Source organism: Mustela putorius, unplaced genomic scaffold (assembly GCF_011764305.1).
Source record: "Mustela putorius furo isolate JIRA1106 unplaced genomic scaffold, ASM1176430v1.1 tig00003846_pilon_pilon_pilon, whole genome shotgun sequence".
Classification (NCBI taxonomy): Eukaryota; Metazoa; Chordata; class Mammalia; order Carnivora; family Mustelidae; genus Mustela; species Mustela putorius.
The window spans coordinates 7,148,863-7,168,777 of record NW_025421999.1 but is presented as its reverse complement, the minus strand read 5'-3'; the positions used below and the strand labels follow the sequence as shown (position 1 = coordinate 7,168,777).

The window sequence follows — 19,915 nt, the reverse complement described above, 5'->3', positions numbered from 1 at the left end:
ATATAGTTACACACTTTAGCAGTAATTTCTAGTTCAAAGTTCTCTCTCTCTCTCTTTTTTAAGTAGGTTCCATGCCCAACATGGAGCTCAAATTTACAACCCTGAAATTAAAAGTTATATGCTCTGCTGCCTGAGCCAGCCAAGTACCCCAAAGGTCTTTTAGATAAAGAAAGGTTTAGTTTATTTTTGACATGGTCTGTGTGTAGGATTACCAGATTTAGTGAATAAAAATACAGGCATCGAATTAAATTTGAGTTTTAGATACATAATAATTTTTTTGGTATAAATAGGTCCTACATATGGCATGGGACATACCTATACTAAAACAATACTCACTGACTAGATGTCCTGTATTTTATCTGGTAATATCCTGTCTGGGTGATTACAAAAGTGGCTACAGTCTTTCCCCTTTCTGTACCCACTACTTTGGCAATGTGACTTTGCAGTCCTCCCATCAAGAGGTATGTTTTGTTTCTCTGGCCCTTCCATCTAGGCTGGTCTTGTGAGTTGGCTAATAGAATTCTAAGCCTAGGGGCGCCTGGGTGGCTCAGAGGGTTAAGCCTCTGCCTTCGGCTCAGGTCATGATCCCAGGGTCCTGGGATCGAGCCCCGCATCGGGCTCTCTGCTCAGTAGGGAGCCTGCTTCCTCCCCTCTCTTTCTGCCTGCCTCTGCCTATTTGTGATCTTTGTCAAATAAATAAATAAAATCTTAAAAAAAAAAAAAAAGAATTCTAAGCCTAGACCTCAAGGACCATGCTCATTTCTGCCTTCTCTCTCTAGGAACCCTGTGCAGCCTCCAAGCCTAGGATAGGAGGCTATATGGATGACATAAACCAATCTATCTGAGACTTGTAGACCAGCAGCCCCCAGCGAATTCAGCAGCTGACTATAGAGCATGGACTAGCCCAGCTAAGACCAGAAGAACCACCTGCTGAACCAAGCCCAAATGGGCAACCTACAGATCCTGATGATTATTTTAAGTCACTTAGTTTTAGTCAGCAAAAGCATGTTGATACAGTTTAACAATGGAAAACAGAGCTGGGCATTTTTTTTTTTTTTTTTTAGGACTACTGGACAGCTTATAGGTTGTGCAGAATTTGGAGGGCTACAGATGAAAGTTAATATAAGACATAATTTTTGTAATCACTTTTGAGCAAATAATACTTGAAGATGCCTTCAGGGTCAGTCAGAGGAAATTACTTGTTGAATAAACACTCTGACTCACAGAAAAAAACTTACTTGTATAAAGAGATGTTGCTTTACTTCTTTAACAATGTAATGTTTATGAAGTGTAGAAGTTCTGCTGAGTGACTTCTTGCTTCCTTCTTCCTTTTCTGGGATCTTTTCAAGATACATCCCTTGTAACCAGTCCATTTTGCACTATACCTTTGACAATTGATTACTGGGATCAGACCCTGCTGGGGGTTGAGGAAGAATTTTCATATATCTGTGCACCATCAATTAGCCAGTTAGTCACCAAACTACTTGTTGACTTCTCAAATGACTAATGAACATGGCTCTATCAGGGATCCAGAGAAGAGATATGTGGGTTAGCAGGTGTAGGGGAAAAAAGAAAAGTGGTAGGGAAAATCTCAGTCTTTGCCTCTGGGGATCCCTGGATGTCTGGGTTTTGACTTTGGGTTAAGATAAGGGTGATGGGATTTATGATGTGGTATTTCAAGGGCTCAACTCCTTTGGTGACCCCCAGAGTTGCTCTTTACTTAAGTTTTTCTACTGTTCTAACTGATTAGTCAGTCTGCCTTCATTGTGTGGCTAGAGGGGTTTATGACCTCTGGTGGGAAATAAAGTTTTGAGCTCTCTTGCAACCTGAGTTCCTTGCCTAGATTTCATGGTTCAGTCCTTAAACAGAGCATGATCAGATCCTTGTATGACTAAGAAGGCTGGAAGCTTGTTAATGGGATGCCAATCAGACCCCTCAGAGCTTGCCTGGGGTCTTCCTCTTCCTGCGTTATGTCCATTACCTTTGAATAAAAACAGCGAGGATGAGTGTGAGTATGAATATGAATATGTGGGTATGAATAGGCTCTGTGGAGCATGGTGAGTCCTTTCCAGTAGCCTAACTTAGGAAATCTTTGCACTCTTGGTGACCTAGGGCAAGTTAATGATTACTATGTCTCATTTTCCTAGTCTGGAAAATGGTGAAAATGGTAAGAAAAATAACGGCTTTGTAGGATGGTTAAGAAGATTAAATGATTTAGTAGTGGTACCACATTTAGAACAAGAGCTGGACACAGTCAATGCTATATATTAGTTATTATTATTTTGAGCCTATTTGAAACAGCATGGGGGAACCTTAGCATTTTTATTGGGGTACATTCAAATGCCTTTGTGTGTGTTCAGAAAATTGCAGTGGGGCAACCGTTTCACATTCTTAATGATGTTTGGTTTAAGCTAATGCTAGATTTAGTTTGCATTTGCTGGAGATCAACTGTTTAGGCAAGGAGATAAGTGGGGGAGAGAGGTCCTGGAAGAAAGCATGTCAATGACAAGTAGAAACTGGTCTGTTTCACAAATACAGATAGCGCACAGGAGACAGCATGCCCTTGGGGAGATCAGGGATGCAGCTGATCTGCTTTTGGCTCAGGTCATGATCTCAGGGTCCTGGGATTGATCACCGCATCTGGTACCTTGCTCAGCGGGAAGCCTGCTTCTCCCTCTCCCATTATCTCTGCTTGTGTTTCCTCTCTCACTGTCTCTTTCTTTCTCCTGGTCAAATAAATAAATAAAATCTTAAAAAAAGAACCCCAAACAAAAAAATTGTGACTCAACCAAATGATACATTTATTATAGTGATCGATTTATACATGGTTTGCGGAATGCATCTATGTTGTAGGCTTTTTGGTGAATATGATTTGTTAAAACCCTCTCAGCAAAGTGCTGTTTCAATGACCATCTTCTGGGACTTGGGAATAGCCTTATTATACAGAACTTAATGTTATACACTAATGGCATTTATTAGAATGGAATTCTATATGTATTATTACTTCCGACATCAGCCTGGCTTTTTTAGTCTCCTCACAGCATGAGACTTTAGTAATTATGCTAATGTTAGCTGATTCACGAGGACAACTTCCTAAAGTGCACTTAATTAACTTGGAGATTTTGTAAACAGCTGTACATGTAGGTTCTGCAAATTGTAGGGATATGTCAATCCGACATGTGTACAGTCTGCCTTCCTAACCTCATCACTTTTTACTAAAGCTGAAAACAATAAGAAGCTCAGGTCTGGCACAGTTTGAAGCAAATGTTTGAGGAAGACTCTGAGAAATGTCACTTTAGCCTATCTGAAGATGGGAACTGTGAGATTCCTCCAGTCTGATTCTGTGGAGCAGGATGAGTTAGGTACATTGTTACTTTTCAAGTTGGTATGCAGGAAAATGTTAGTTTGTTTCTTTAGCAAAGGGAATGATTTTTCCAACATGTTGCTACAATATGTCACCGTGTTCCCCCTCACCCCTACCCCCGTGGGTTTGTTGGTACCACTGAACAATATTGCTCTTTAGGGGACTTTGGCAAGTTAGATTTCACATCCATAAACTCCATTATCTCTGTTTCCCTTCAGTCCCTGCTGCTGGGTTGATTTGATATTTGAGTAACTCATCACCCTTGTCTGCATGGAAATTACCTGGTATTTTACTTTCAACATTTTACTAAAATCTCATAATCCCCTACAAGTGAGAAGTAATATTCATATACATAGGACATTTAGTCAAGACTAACAGTGACGTGCAAGACTTTAACACACACACATACACACACACACACATTGAAAGGTAAGTGAATCACTTCAGGGCCAAGACCAAAATAATAAAAATGGAAGGAAGAAACATCAAGAGAGAATGGAAGAAAAAACCTTACTACATAAAATTAGGAGAAATACCAATTGCACAAGGCTAATGACAACAGTGAATAGGGATGGTTTTGAAATAATCTTCTTACTACTGTATAAGATCACACTCTCAGATAAGTCCTAGAAACTAAGCTAGGGATTTGTCTCTGGTTTCTCAAGGGTCCTGGCAAGGTCTTTTTCCTTCATTAATTTAAGCTACAATCCTGGGTACAATCTCTTTGGGAATTAGCTAGATTATATCTAAAGATAATCAAACATTTATTGCTTAGCCTTTTCTTTGACTTCAATCGTCAGAACCTCTTCCCCAGCCTCTGCAGAAGGAGCCATGCTGATGATGAGGGATTGATGAGTAGTTCCTCCGGGTAAAGCTCCGCTTGTAATCGGCTGGGGCTCTTCTGCTGTAACAGAATTTGCTCTACATTCGGAGCTGTCCTGTGTTTTCTCTGATGGCTCTCTTCCTTTATTTTCATATTCTGCTCCTTTACCCTCTCCTTCTTCAGAATTTTCACTTGTTTTCTGGAAGAAGCAGTTACAAGAATTGGTTTTGAGATCATAATAAAGGACACTGGACTCTTTTGATTAATATACAATGGCTAAGGATCCCTACCAAGACAGATTCTCTGAATTAATGTGGGAATCATGTCTGCCTTGCATTTGACTATCATTTGATAACTTTCTGATGTGCTGCAAGAATGAGGTTGAGCTGTCACATTTGACTTAACAGAGTATTTCTGGATTTCATTTTTGTCCCTGACAAGAAATTCTCTTCCCCTTGGTTCTTATGCTCTCTGAATTATTGGACTTAGTGCTCAGGATTCTTTGCTTTTGCCTTAAAAGTATGTACTTATTTATTTTATGAAGATGAAATTTTAAATATTTATTTACTAATAAAAAAGTGTGAACCAAATGCCATAAAGATACTACAGAAAGTATGGTTTTCCTGCTGCATAAGCTCATGGGAGAATCTCAGGGAGAAACTTATCTCTCTTTCTTCATACAGTCTTTTCCTTTTGTCCCATGGGTGCTTGAGCTCTATGATTTTAGGAACTCGTATGCTTAGTATCATCTGTAGAAATTTCATAGCAAAAAATATACTATGCTCTTTGCTGATGATGCTTCAAGTCAGTTTAAGAAAGGTTTGTACAAGGTATGAATGTGCACATATAAAGCTGGGAAATTATTTAACACAATGACCTATATTTCAGTACCCCATAAGTCTTTTACATAACTTACTACTTCCATGCTGATTAAATGAGGCATTTGGTTTATACTTTATTCCTAATTTTTACCATAGCCTTTGTGTGTGAAAAAGGAGAGGCAAGTTTTAGTCTCTTGAGTGTGACTGATTTATAATATTTGCTTAATGATCTTCTGAAAGATCCACAGCCAACCATTTCTTACAGTTTTTATAGATAACATGACTAGATTCAGAAAACCTGAATCCCTGCTCCGTCTTCAATATCTGCCCTCATAGGCTTATTACAAGAATCAAAGAAATACGAAAATCAAGAGAGAAAAAGAATAACATTTGAGTATCTTGAAGTTTCTAAGAATTGAGAGGCAGCTCAGTGTAGGCCTAGAAGTCTGAGTACCTGAGTAATAGTTTTTGCTCTGTCACTTTTTGTGATCTTATCCAAATAAGTTGATCTGGAGTTCAGTTTCTTCATCTATAACAAGAAGGGCTTGGATGAAATCTATGAAGTTATTTTGGCTATTAACATTTGTGATATATAAGTGATTGAATATTTGTGAAAATATTTATTGGCTCACTGGTAAAATATGTTATATATTTATAGGTTTATATGTGTGCTTATTATACATATGCAATTGATTCTAATTATTCTTGGTAGTTTTGTTCTATCAAACTGCCACAAACAGAAAATTAGCAAATACTGAACCATTGCTCCTAGAGATAATGCAAGATTTTGTTCCTATGAGCCTCTGTTGACAAATTTTTGTCAACAAGTCAATACATAACCTTGTTTTATGTGTATTTCTGTTTAAAGACATTTATTATATATATATATATATATGTGTGTATATATATATATATACACACATATAGTTTCATTATATTGAACTCAAGGCCAATAGTACTGTAACTCTTGCTTGAATGATGCTTACCTAACATGTGTCTTTTCTCTGTAAGACACATCAGAGCATTTTTGTGCTTATGAACACAGGATAGTACTTCAGCTTTATGCAGTACAAAGATGAGAAAAACAAAGCACTTAAATAGACCATGAAAAGGTCACTTGTTTACAGCGTGAGAACTAAAACAAGAAAGTAGAGTGTCTTCCTTTTCAACCTCAGCTGAGAACATGTGCATTGGGAAACTTAAATTTTTCACTGCTCTGCATATACATATATTTGCAAATGACCATTTTGAACACTGATTTTGGGTTTATAAAGAAATTTCTGTGAGTAGGTAGATATGCAAATATACAGAATATACAAATAATGAGAGCTGAATGTATTTATATATACATATGTATTAAAAGTATCTATAATAAAACATGAGTATTAAATGTAATGATACATGCAGATATAGTTTAGATAATAATAAATGCTATAATTAAAGTAATAATTATTCACATTAGATGCATCCAAACTATCCTAGCATCTGAAATTGAATTAAAGCAGGAACTTGTCTGGGTATACTTAGTCCAATGGTCTGTTACAGCCCTCCATCCACTCTGTCTTATCACCTGAATGGTTTGTTCTCTCTTCAATTTGAGTAGTCTTGCAAGTCCTGCTTTTCCTGTACCTCCCAGGAGAGCTTTAAACATTTTAGGTGTCTCTTGTTTTGGTGGGAAGAGAAAGGCAAGTCCTTTTCTTGGAGGAGTTGCCTCTGTGCCTGGAGCCTTCTTCTTTAGAAGCACACTGTGAATAGAAGAGAAAGGCTACTTTATTTTATTTTATTAGATTTTATTTATGTATTTGACAAAGATAAATCACAAGTAAGCAGGGAGGCAGGCAGGCTCCCTGCTGAGCAGAGTCCCATGTGGGGCTTGATCCTAGGACCCTGGGATCATGACCTGAGCTGAAGGCAGAAGTTTTAACCCCCTGAGCCACCCGGGTGCCCCGAGAAAGACTACTTTAGATAGTACTGTAAGAATTCTGGAAAAGCCTACCAGAAACACTAACATTTCTCCTAATCTGAGAAGTTTTCAATAGATAGTTGCATATATAGTTGTTTGTTAAATGCATCTCATGGAGAAAGTTGATCACTGCCCAAACTCTAATGGGGTTTTGAAGTTCATACCTGGCTTTCTTCATGAGGAGCTTTTCAGAATCTGGATAATGCACTAGAATTTGTTGGAGGGTCTTTTTGTCTAGAGTTAAAAGATTGGCGAACCCATGGGCTATCACATTGGCAGTTCGACGATTTCCTCCTCTTGCCGCTAGGAGGCTGAAAGAGGAGAAAAGTGAATCTTTATCACCAGTTTCAGTCTTCTTCTACCAAAATTAAAAAAAAAAAAGGTATCAATGCACAGAAATCAGTTGCATTTCTCTACACCAACAGCAAGACAGAAGAAAGAGATATTAAGGAGTCAATCCCATTTACAATTGCATCCAAAACCATAAGATACCTAGGAATAAACCTAACCAAAGAGACACAGAATCTATACTCAGAAAACTATAAAGTACTCATGAAAGAAATTGAGGAAGACACAAAGAAATGGAAAAATGTTCCATGCTCCTGGATTGGAAGAATAAATATTGTGAAAATGTCTATGCTACCTAAAGCAATCTACACATTTAATGCAATTCCTATCAAAGTACCATCCATCTTTTTCAAAGAAATGGAACAAATAATTCTAAAATTTATATGGAACCAGAAAAGACCTCGAATAGCCAAAGGGATATTGAAAAAGAAAGCCAACGTTGGTGGCATCACAATTCCGGACTTCAAGCTCTATTACAAAGCTGTCATCATCAAGACAGCATGGTACTGGCACAAAAACAGACACATAGATCAATGGAACAGAATAGAGAGCCCAGAAATAGACCCTCAAATCTATGGTCAACTAATCTTCGACAAAGCAGGAAAGAATGTCCAATGGAAAAAAGACAGCCTTTTCAATAAATGGTGCTGGGAAAATTGGACAGCCACATGCAGAAAAATGAAATTGGACCATTTCCTTACACCACACACAAAAATAGACTCAAAATGGATGAAGGACCTCAATGTACGAAAGGAATCCATCAAAATCCTTGAGGAGAACACGGGCAGCAACCTCTTCGACCTCTGCCGCAGCAACATCTTCCTAGGAACAACGCAAAAGGCAAGGGAAGCAAGGGAAAAAATGAACTACTGGGATTTCATCAAGATCAAAAGCTTTTGCACAGCAAAGGAAACAGTTAACAAAATCAAAAGACAACTGACAGAATGGGAGAAGATATTTGCAAACGACATATCAGATAAAGGACTAGTGTCCAGAATCTATAAAGAACTTAGCAAACTCAATACCCAAAGAACAAATAATCCAATCAAGAAAATGGGCAGAAGACATGAACAGACATTTCTGCAAAGAAGACATCCAGATGGCGAACAGACACATGAAAAAGTGCTCCATATCACTCGGCATCAGGGAAATACAAATCAAAACCACAATGAGATATCACCTCACACCAGTCAGAATGGCTAAAATCAACAAGTCAGGAAATGACAGATGCTGGCGAGGATGCGGAGAAAGGGGAACCCTCCTACACTGTTGGTGGGAATGCAAGCTGGTGCAGCCACTCTGGAAAACAGCATGGAGGTTCCTCAAAATGTTGAAAATAGAACTGCCCTATGACCCAGCAATTGCACTATTGGGTATTTACCCTAAAGATACAAATGTAGTGATCCAAAGGGACACATGCACCCGAATGTTTATAGCAGCAATGTCCACAATAGCCAAACTATGGAAAGAACCTAGATGTCCATCAACAGATGAATGGATCAAGAAGATGTGGTATATATACACAATGGAATACTATGCAGCCATCAAAAGAAATGAAATCTTGCCATTTGCAAACAACATGGATGGAACTAGAGCGTATCATGCTTAGCGAAATAAGTCAAGCAGAGAAAGACAACTATCATATGATCTCCCTGATATGAGGAAGTGGTGATGCAACATGGAGGCTTAAGTGGGTAGAAGAATAAATGAAACAAGATGGGATTGGGAGGGAGACAAACCATAAGTGACTCTTAATCTCACAAAACAAACTGAGGGTTGCCGGGCGGGAGGGGGTTTGGGAGAAGGGGGTGGGATTATGGACATTGGGGAGGGTATGTGATTTGGTGAGTGCTGTGAAGTGTGTAAACCTGGTGATTCACAGACCTGTACCCCTGGGGATAAAAATATATGTTTATAAAAAATAAAAAATTAAAAAAAAAAAAAAAAAAAAAAGGTATCAAATATTTTAACCATTTACACTGCTTTGGAAAGATGAAGATGAGAGTTCAGGTGATTGTGTGGAGGAAGTTAGATGTGGTGGTGATGGAAGTGGCAACAGTTTTCAACATGTTTTATTTTGAAATCCCACCTCAAATGAAGGACTTGTAGCCATCAGTGCCCCCATGAGATTCCACCCCAGATTCCAGAGGCTCACAGTCTTTTTAAACTCGATATCCTCTATTTGCTTCTCTAGCTTCATTTTTCATCTTCCCCATCCTCTTTGTTCCCCATAAAACTGACTAATGGGGCTCTTGTATAATAATAGTGGATAGTAGCTGCAAGATGCAGACTTTCTCTGAGTAAGTGTACTTAAGGAAGGCCAAAGGCAAAAGAGAAGACAGAAACAGGGTATTTCAGAGAGATTTGGAAGTCCTAACACCTAGAGCTGCAGCAAATATTAAGCACAGTCTAACTCCTAGCCAGATTAACATAAAACCTCATGCTAAAGACCTATCTACCTCAGTTCCTATTACCAATTGCATCATGTACAGCTTCCAACAAAAAATTATAAAGCAGACTAAAAAAAACAAGAAAAACACAGCATAACAAGACAAAGAAAGCATTAGAACCAGACTGAGAGGGGCGCCTGGGTGGCTCAGTGGGTTAAGCCGCTGCCTTCGGCTCAGGTCATGATCTCAGGGTCCTGGGATCGAGTCTCACATCGGGCTCTCTGCTCAGCGGGGAGCCTGCTTCCTCCTCTCTCTCTCTGCCTGCCTCTCTGCCTACCTGTGATCTCTCTCTGTCAAATAAATAAATAAAATCTTAAAAAAAAAAAAAAAAAGAACCAGACTGAGATAAGACACAGATATAGGAATTCTCAGAGAATTTAAAATGTCTCTGATTAATATGTTAAGGAATCTAATGGAAAAAGTAGACATCATATAAGAATGGATGGGAAATGTAAGGAGAGAGAGTGAAATTCTAAGGCAATTCAAAAGGAAAGATTAGAAATAAAAAACATTGTAACAGAAATGTAGAGGGACTTTGCTGGGCTCATCAGCAAAGTCTGCACTGCACATGGCCAAGAAAACAGATGAGTTTGAAGACAGGTCAGTAGAAATTTCCCAAACTAAAATGTAAAGAGAAAAAAAAGAATTGAAAAAAGCCCCCAACAACCTGCTCCCAAACTTCAAAAACTCTAGGACAATTTCAAAAAGTACACACTTTTGTGTGTACATATACATAAAATAAATACATACCATACATCATTCTTTAATACCAGAAAAAAAATATTTGAAGTAATCATGGCCAAGGAGTTTCCAAAATTAATGACAGACATTAAACCACAGATCCAGGAGGCTTGAAGACTATCACAACAATAAATACCTACCTCTGACAGTTGTGTTTTATTCCTTTTTTTGAAATCCAAGTGCTTGACCTAAGCTTGATTGCCATTTCAAAGAGGCATTCACTTCAAAGATGCTGATCTTCACTAAATACATTGCCAGCCACCCAATTATATAAAAAGCCAGACTGCCTTCCCCCAGTGAGGCTTTGTTTTAGAGATCTAGTTTATTTTATTATTTATTTATTTATTTGTCAGAGAGAGAGAGAGAGAGAGAGAGAGCAAGCGAGCACAGGCAGGCAGAGTGGCAGTAGAGGCAGAGGGAGAAGCAGGCTCCCTGCTGAGTCTGCTCTTATATTTTATATTTTAAATTCACTAATAAAAAGTGAGCCCACAAAATCCTAGACCCCTATTCTCAACCCCAATAGAAGCAGAACCCCAGGTCTATGTGTTCTTTCCCTCTCTGTGACCTTGGTGTGTGGCATCAGGTGGGCTGTGTAATTTTTGAGGTCTTGTAAGTAATAAATTTGTACTTTTTAAAGGTTTCCTAATGTTTGTTGCTGATAGGCATCTTACAATTTTTTTTTTTGAAGATTTTATTTATTTGACAGAGATTGGGAGTGAGAGAGTAAGCAGGGGGAGTGGCAGAGGGAGAGGGAGAAGCAGACTCCCTGTTCAGGGAGTGTGGTGGGGTTCGATTCCAGGACCCTGAGATCATGACCTCAATTGAAGGCAGAAACTTAACCAACTGAACCACCCAGATGCCCCTATGTCCTACAATCTTAATTAAAACCAGAAAGGCCAGTCCAACCACAACATTGGGTTACTGATAAGTTTAGATTGGCACAAACCACCTAGAAGAGGAATAAGGATAATAGCAGATTTTTCATGAGAAGCCATGCAATTAAGAAGAGAGGGGAGAGAAATATAGTGTTGAAGGTCCTAACAGATTAGATCATAATTGTCCACACCACAAAGAAGAAATTCTAACTAGACATGATAGAAGTTAGCTAATGCCAGGGTGGTAATTATATTGCCATATATATGAATTTCTAAATCCAATATGTTGTACACCTAAAAGTTATACAATACTATATGCCAATTATGTATTTTGATAAAAATAAAAATAGTAAAAAAAAAACCAAGAAAGAAACAAAATCAGCAACCTAGAATTCTATGTTCAGTGAAATTACCTTTTCAAGGTGAAAAAGAACAAAGATTTTCTTAGAAAAATAAAAGCAGAGGGAATTCAACATTAGTTCACCTACTCTGCAAAAATGTTGAAAGAAGTTCTGCAAGAAGAAAGAAAATAATGTAGGTTAGAAATTCAGGTCTACATAAAGGGGGGGAAGGACATTGGAGAAGGAATAGAGATAAAATAAAACTAAAATCTTTGTTTTTCTTATTCTTAATTTTGATCTAACAATAATTTTAAATAATAAAATAACAATGCTTTGGGTGATTTATAGAAAAAGGATAAATGAAATGAATGACTTAAGGGCTGCTAGGGAAGAATTGGGAATACTGTGTAAGGCTCTTGCTCCGTAGGTTGTGTTCTGTGAAGATAGACTTAAATTAGTTTAAAATGTGTATCACAGAATGGCTGCACCAGCTTGCATTCAAGAGGAATTTGAGAGGCAGTGTGGGGGGTCATGGGGGGCAGGGAGGGAAAAAAATGAAACAAGATGGGATCGGAGAGAGACAAACCATTAGAGACTCTTAATCTCACACAACAAACTGAGGGTTGCTGGGGGGTTGGCGGGGAAGGGATAGGGTGGCTGGATTATGGACATTGGGGAGGGTATGTGCTATGGTGAATGCTGTGAATTGTGTAAGACTCAGGATTCACAGACCTGTACCTTTGAAGCAAATAATACATTATATGTTAATAAAAAAAGTGAAAAAAAATGTATATCACAAATTCTAGGGCTACCACTAAAATGTCTTTAAAAGAAGTATAACTGACATGCTAAAAGAGGAGAGTTGAATGCTCAGTTGAAAACAGAGAAGACAGAAAAAAGGAGGAAAAAATCCTAATGTTAGGCCACCTTAAGGAATCAAACAGAGCCTCTTTCCAGCAGTTCTCACTGAACTTTGGTCCAGGTCTATCCAGGATGTTTAGAAATGGAAATACTTCCTCAATACATAAAGAAGATATTTGGAATCCATAAATGTTGACCATGTTAAATGACTACTTATTTTGTTTGGTGACTTCCCATTTTAAATTTCTTGTTCCATGGCAAAAACAGCCTTTCTTTCTTCCCTTCTTCATTCTTTCCCTCCCTTCCTTCCTCCCTCCCTCCCTTCCTTCTTTTCTTCCAAGAGAAAGGGGCAGAGAGAAAGAAGGCGAGGGAGAATCTCAAGCAGGCTCCACACCCAGCTCAGAGCACAACAGGGGGCTTAATCTCATGACCCTGAGATCATGACCTGAGCCAAAATCAAGAGTTGGAGGCTTAACTGTTAAGCCACCCAGGCACCCCACCCCCAAAACTTATTCTTTACTCCTTTCCTGAGGTTCTTCCCAAGACAAGTTTGCTTTCACTTTTTTCTTTTTATTGAAGAGGAATGAATTTTACCTTATCTGCCTGCCTATCAATCTATTTCCATCCATCCATCTTCCTATCTATCTTCTTACTTGTCTTTCTGTGCACAGGGTAATCCAGTAGTTAGGCAGGGCTAGATGGCACTGGGGAGCTTAATTTGGGTCTAAGAATGTCTCTGTGTGTGTCAGACAATGAGAGCAGAATGGAAATAACATATTTAAATGTCAGGTTATTTTGAGATTTCTCAAGCTTTAATTAAACTTGCCTACAGGTTACACGTTTAGAGTGCTTGATGAGTTTTTGAACAGAAGAAATAGTCTGTTTGCCAGATGGATTTTGCCCAAACTCTCTCAGCAATGTTTAAAATAGCCTCTTTTTTTTTTCTTCTGTCCACAAAATGCTTCTCCAGCATTCCACCAATGGAAAGTTTCATGCATTAAATAGCTTAGTAAGAAGATCCCTAAATATGCCCGACCCCATGTAGTTTCTGAAAGCATGTACTAGAGGATAAATAGTGGAGGTTAATGATAAATGTCTGCAGGTCAAAAAATAACGAAGAGAGTAATGGTCCAGGAAAGAAAGAGTGGATTCTAATTCTAGATCCACCTCTGTGTGCTGTGACTTTAGACAATAACTTAATAACTAAATCTTTTTGATTTTTATTCCAACCACGTAAGTATTCATTGAGCACCTACCATGTATTCAGTGGAGTGAGTTAGAGGGCAAAGGAAGAATTATTCAAGCCTAGTGTGATTTTGCGTAAAGAATACAGACTTTGGGGCACCTGGGTGGCTCAGTGGGTTAAGCCGCTGCCTTCGGCTCAGGTCATGATCTCAGGGTCCTGGGATCGAGGCCCACATCGGGCTCTCTGCTCAGCAGGGAGCCTGCTTCCCTCTCTCTCTCTCTCTGCCTGCCTCTCCATCTACTTGTGATTTCTCTCTGTCAAGTAAATAAATAAAATCTTTAAAAAAAAAAAAAAAGAATACAGACTTTGCAACCAGATAACTCTACCATTTATTACACACATTTCTTTCTTTTTTCTTTTCTTTTTTTTTTTTTTAAAGATTTTATTAATTTATTTGACAGACAGAGATCACAAGCAGGCAGAGAGGTAGGCAGAGAGAGAGGAAGGGAAGCAGGCTCCCTGCTGAGCAGAGAGCCCGATGTGGGGTTCGATCCCAGGACCCCAGTATCACGACCTGAGCAGAAGGCCTCTGCCATTGAGCCACCCAGGCGCCCCAACTTTCTTTTTTCTTTTTTAAGATTTTATTTATTTATTTGACAGACAGAGATCACAAGGAGGCAGAGAGGCAGGCAGAGAGAGAGAGGAGGAAGCAGGCTCCCTGCTGAGCAGAGAGCCCAGTGCGGGGCTTGATCCCAAGACCGTGAGATCATGACCTGAGCCAAAAAGCAGAGGCTTAACCCACTGAGCCACCCAGATGTCCCTATTACACACATTTCTAAGCAGGTTACTTAATCACTCTTCTAGGAAACAAGACCATCTTTTATTACCTACTATAAGTATCTGATTATCTTTAGGGAGAAATAGGTGTTTATAGACTCCTGGTGTTTAATTATGAGGAAGGTGTTATTAGGTAAAATTCCCGGCTGAGAAATTTTAATTCCTAATTTGTGGCATGTAACTGTAGTAAGCAACAATAAATATAACTTTGTATTACTTGGAGCTCTCCAGAAAAATAGAACAAATAGGATATATACAAATATATGTACATATATGTATGTATATATGTATTTAATATACATATTAACTATATATATTTTTATATATATGTGTGTGTGTGTGTGTGTGTGTGTGTGTATATATATATATATATATAGTAAGTCTTCTCAGTCTCCATAACATATTTATTATGGGAATTGTTATGGAGACTGAGAACACCTACAATCTGCCATCTGCAAGCCAGAGACCCAGGAAAGCTGGTGGTGTCGTTGGACTGAGGGGAGATTGGCGGAAGCCTATAGTGTAAATCCAGGTTTGGGTCTGAAAGCCCAAGAACCAAGAGTGTTGATGTCTGCTGGCCAAAGGCAGGGGAAGAAGGATGGGTCAGCTCAAGCAGAGAGAGTCAGTTAGCCTCTCCTTTACCTTTTCAGTACCTTAAAGGATTGGGTGATCCTACCTGCACTGGTGAGGGTGATTTTCTTCACTCTATTCAAATGTTAATCTCTTCCCTAAACATCCTCACAGACACACCCAGAAATAATGGGCATCTCTTAGTCCTGGCAAGTTGACACATAAAATTAACCATCATAGTACTAGTGGTACTATACATAGCACAAATGTGTAGATAAGTGAGTGAAATCAGATGTGTCCATGTCAGAGAGAAGGTATATTCAGTAGGAGAGGACCTATATATGCAAAAATCTGTAAATGTCAGGATTAAATAGTGACATGGAGATCATATATGTGTATACATACACATATACATATATACACACATTATGCATATATGATATACATATATTTAATACAGATGTATGTGATATATATAAATCACAGAGAGCTAAAAGAGTTGCCACATATAGCATCATAAATTGTGCACTGCATACATAAACTATGTGATCGGAGCTCCCTGGACTTGTGCAGTGCACAGCCTGCACAGCCCTTTTAAGCAGAGCTAGCATATCCAGAAAGCATTCACACAGATAAGTAGAATGCAGAGGGGTATAAATTGGGTGTAAATTGAATGGAAGAGCAAAAAAGAAAAACTAGAATGGAGACATAAATGGGATTCATAAAAAAATGCAAACTTTGCTGTAAGAGGGCTTCAACTTTGACTTAGTCTTTTATACTTCAAAAAAGATGAATTCCTAGCTTTAAGAAAAATAAGAATGCCTCTTGAAGGGCTTAGTAGAGAGACTGCATGTAAATGGTGAATACCATCCTCATGTTTTTTTTTTTTTTAAAGATTTTATTTATTTATTTGACAGAGAGAGATCACAAGCAGGCAGAGAGAGAGAGAGGAGGAAACAGGCTCCCTGCTGAGCAGAGAGTGGGGCTTGATCCCAGGACCCTGAGATCATGACCTGAGCTGAAGGCAGAGGTTTAACCCACTGAGCCACCCAGGTGCCCCCATCCTCATATTTTTATGATAGATGCAAAAATAAGTTTGCTAAAACTGTGCTATTTTCCTCATTAAAGGCACTCCAAGGTACAGTTCAGTAAGAATAATTCTGTGGGAGAGGAAGGGCATCAGTATGATGCGTTCCAGGTAACTTGCAATCTTTTTGTTGTACCTAGAATATACAGAGAACAAATAATCCCTCTTTTTTTTTTATTTAAAGATTTTATTTATTTATTTGACAGACAGAGATCACAAGTAGGCAGAGAGGCAGGCAGAGAGAGAGAGAGAGAGAGAGAGAGGGAAGCAAGCTTCCTGCGGAGCAGAGAGCGGACGCGGGGCTCGATCCCAGGACCCTGAGATCATGACCGGAGCCGAAGGCAGCAGCCCAAACCACTGAGCCACCCAGCCACCCACAAATAATCCCTCTTAAACACTACCTTTCTCATATGGACTTTCTTTCTTCTTCTTCTTCTTTTTTTTTTTTTAAAGATTTTATTTATTTGTTTGACAGACAGATCACAAGCTTGCAGAGAGGTAGGCAGAGAGAGAGAGGAGGAAGCAGGCTCCCTGCTGAGTGGAGAGCCCGATGCAGGGCTCGATTCCAGGACCCTGCGATCATGGTCTGAGCCGAAAGCAGAGGCTTTAACCCACTGAGCCACCCAGGCACCCCTCAGTTGGACTTTCAATAAATACTGTTTCTATATGAGTTTGACATTGTATGGAACATATGCATTAGATGTCTATCATGTGGGAGAATGTGAGGAATTCACTGTATAAAATGAAAAGAAAAAAAAGAAATTAGAGATAAATTAGGAGTGTGTAGAAATATCATACTCCATAATGAGCTAGATATGATGCTAAGTTCTGAGACTATAAAAATGATTAACATCTGACCATAAATTGCTTATAATCTAGGAGTGGGATAAGTGTGGGTGAGGATTGTCAGACTAGAAAATATAGAATTACTACTAACTAATATTTTTGAGTGCTTACTATGAGTTAGACACTTTTCTAAGTTTTTTTTTTCTTTTTTGAAGATTATATTTATTCATTTATTTTGGAGAAAAAGAGAGTGAGAGTGAGAGAGAGTGTAAGTGGGGGAGAAACAGAGGGAAAGGGAGAGAGAATCTCAAGCAGACTCCATGCTGAGTGCAGAGCCTGAGGTGGGGCTCAATGGCACAACACTGAGATCATGACCTGAGCCGAACCCAAGGTCCAACACTTAACCGACTGAGCCACCCAAGCACCCCCTAAGTTCTTTTTTCTGTATTAATACATATAATGCTTTCCAATTCTATGGGATAGTTATATATTATTATTAATCCATTTTAACTGATGAAGAAATGAAGTCTCAGCTGAGTAACTTCCTCAGAGTCACGCATCTCATAGGTTGTGGAATTGGGATGCAAACCTATACAGATTTCTTAAACAGGTAAAAGAAGTTCAAAATGGCAGATGCGGTCACCTGGGTGGCTCAGGGGGATACGCATCTGACTCTTGATTTTGGCTCAGGTCATGATCTCAGAGTCATGAGACTGAACTCTGCATCAGGCTCTGTGCTATTGGGGAGTCTGCTTGGGATTCTCTCTCTGCCTCTCCCCCAACTCACACTCTTTCTTTCTAAAATAAATTAATAACTCTTAAAAAAAAAAACAAATGACAAATTCTTTAAATGTAAAAAAATGAGAATGTTTCCTAAAATAAAGATATTTCTAGTTAAAAAGCATTTTTTTTTCCCATGTAGAAGAATCATTTCCTAGAATAGAAATAAAACTGTCTCTGAATACTGGTGATGGAAAGAGTATCACATCCAATGCTGAGTGAGAGATTAAAACTTCAAATGTCTGTTCTCATTAAGCAAATTTACAAGTGGATGATATTTAGAGGGCAGGAGGTTAGATCACCTGTGTAGCTTTTTCTGAGAAACTCTTTTATCCTTTTCAGTGTTACTGGAAAACACTTTGTTGCTTGAAAATTTTTACCACTTCACTAAAAATAATTCTAACAAAACTTTTGTAGGTGAGCAAATATCAGAGGATGTTCTAGTGTCACCTCTGCCCAAGCTGCTTGCTCTTTGCAGATACTTTGATATTCATAAAACTACTGCAAGGCAAACACACGTTAACCTAGAATTTGGTGGTTTTTTTTTTTTTTAATAGTTTGAGAAAAATCTGTGTATGTGGACTTTCATCAGAGTTAGAGAGTTTAGATTTCACAGATACAAAACACAAAGCCCTTTTCCCCCCAGGTCTTGATAGTAGAGTTGAATTGGCTTCAGAGGAAGTGGATGAACAATGAAGAATCTAGGTAAAAATTCTAAGGATATGGAGAGGAAAAAAAGAATAACAGGTACATTTTATTCTGTGCTCTGTTTATCTATATGCTTTCAAATGCTCAGGAGAATTCTCTGTAATTGATACTCTGGTTAGAAAATACCATATCAAACAAACTATATAATAGTTTACTAAAAGTTTCTTTGGAGTCAAAATAGCCAACAATAACATATATTAATGACCATATCTATCTGGTGATGTACATTCTTACCTATACCTACTGACTTAATAACTGAGTTCTGGAATCAGTGAAGTGACTTACTAAAAAACAAATACTATGAGTTTCATTGTTGGAATTCAAATGTAAGGCTGGAGCTGACTAATTAAGAGACGTTTTCTTTACACTTGAATTCTAGTGCTGTCAGTGAAGGCACTGGTATTATTTTAATGACACATACTTACTTGCCCATGGACAATAGAAAAAATAATGGAGGAAGCCAGTCAGGCTGGTATAATAAGATACACCAAAGTCTGACTGTCAGAATCTTGACCCCCCTCCCTGCTGTTCCAAATGGTGGTAAGAAACTTTGATCTTCATAGCATTAGAGACATTGGACAAAGTTACTTTAGGAGGTTTCTTTAGGATAGTTGGATGCATGATTAAATAATGGTATTGATAATATAGTTGTTTACAGGAATACTGTGAAACTTAGATGAGGTGTGCTTTTTGCTCTAAGCAAAAAGTGCTACACAACCAAGGAGATGGCCTCCAAAATGATACAGTGAAAATATAAATACATATTTTTAACACAGGTAGTGTTTATAGGTTAGATATAGGAAGAAATAAAAATAATTTTCTTTCTCAATATTAATCAAAATATCTTACCCTTGCTCATGTTTCTAATGAATCTACTTTCTCTGTCTTTAGGAAGAAGGGTTGAGGGCAGCTTTTGGGGGCTTGGGGGTTGGGGTCACTGGGTTGGGGGGCAGAAAGAGATAATTGAATTATTCTGATAAAGTGTAAAAATATGGAATTAAAATGATCTGAAGAACTAGAAGTATTCTCTGGTACTCAAAAACTGAGTGTTTAGGAGAAATAGGCAAACATGGTATAGAGGGGGAAAATGTTTAAAGTTATTTTTCAAAATTTTGGGGCTTTTCACTATGATACAAGATAAATATCAAAAAAGCATTCTCCGAATGGGTGATTTGACCAATAAAATTGATGTGAATTTAAATATTTTAAATATTTAAATTTAAATACATAAGAATACATCAAAATACATAAGAATACATCTATCTAAAATACCTAAGAATATATCAAAATGCCTAAATTCTACTTAATAACATGCTATATATGATGAAAAAAGGATGATGAAAAAGAAAGAAAAACGGAAGTTAAATAAATGAT

General features: G+C 38.2%; 1 protein-coding gene across 1 annotated transcript in view; it reads right to left on the bottom strand.

The window, feature by feature from the left end:
• Positions 1 to 4,095: 4,095 nt before the first annotated feature.
• The window catches only part of CNGB3 (cyclic nucleotide gated channel subunit beta 3), a 155,365-nt gene continuing 139,545 nt past the window's right edge, over positions 4,096 to 19,915 (bottom strand). Inside the window, exons 16-18 of the mRNA XM_004766970.3 lie at positions 7,136 to 7,282; positions 6,579 to 6,753; positions 4,096 to 4,386 (exon numbers count right to left, since the gene is read on the bottom strand). Coding sequence (XP_004767027.1) covers positions 4,129 to 4,386; positions 6,579 to 6,753; positions 7,136 to 7,282 — 580 coding nt within the window. The 3' untranslated portion in view covers positions 4,096 to 4,128. The remainder of the gene's footprint in view (positions 4,387 to 6,578; positions 6,754 to 7,135; positions 7,283 to 19,915) is intronic.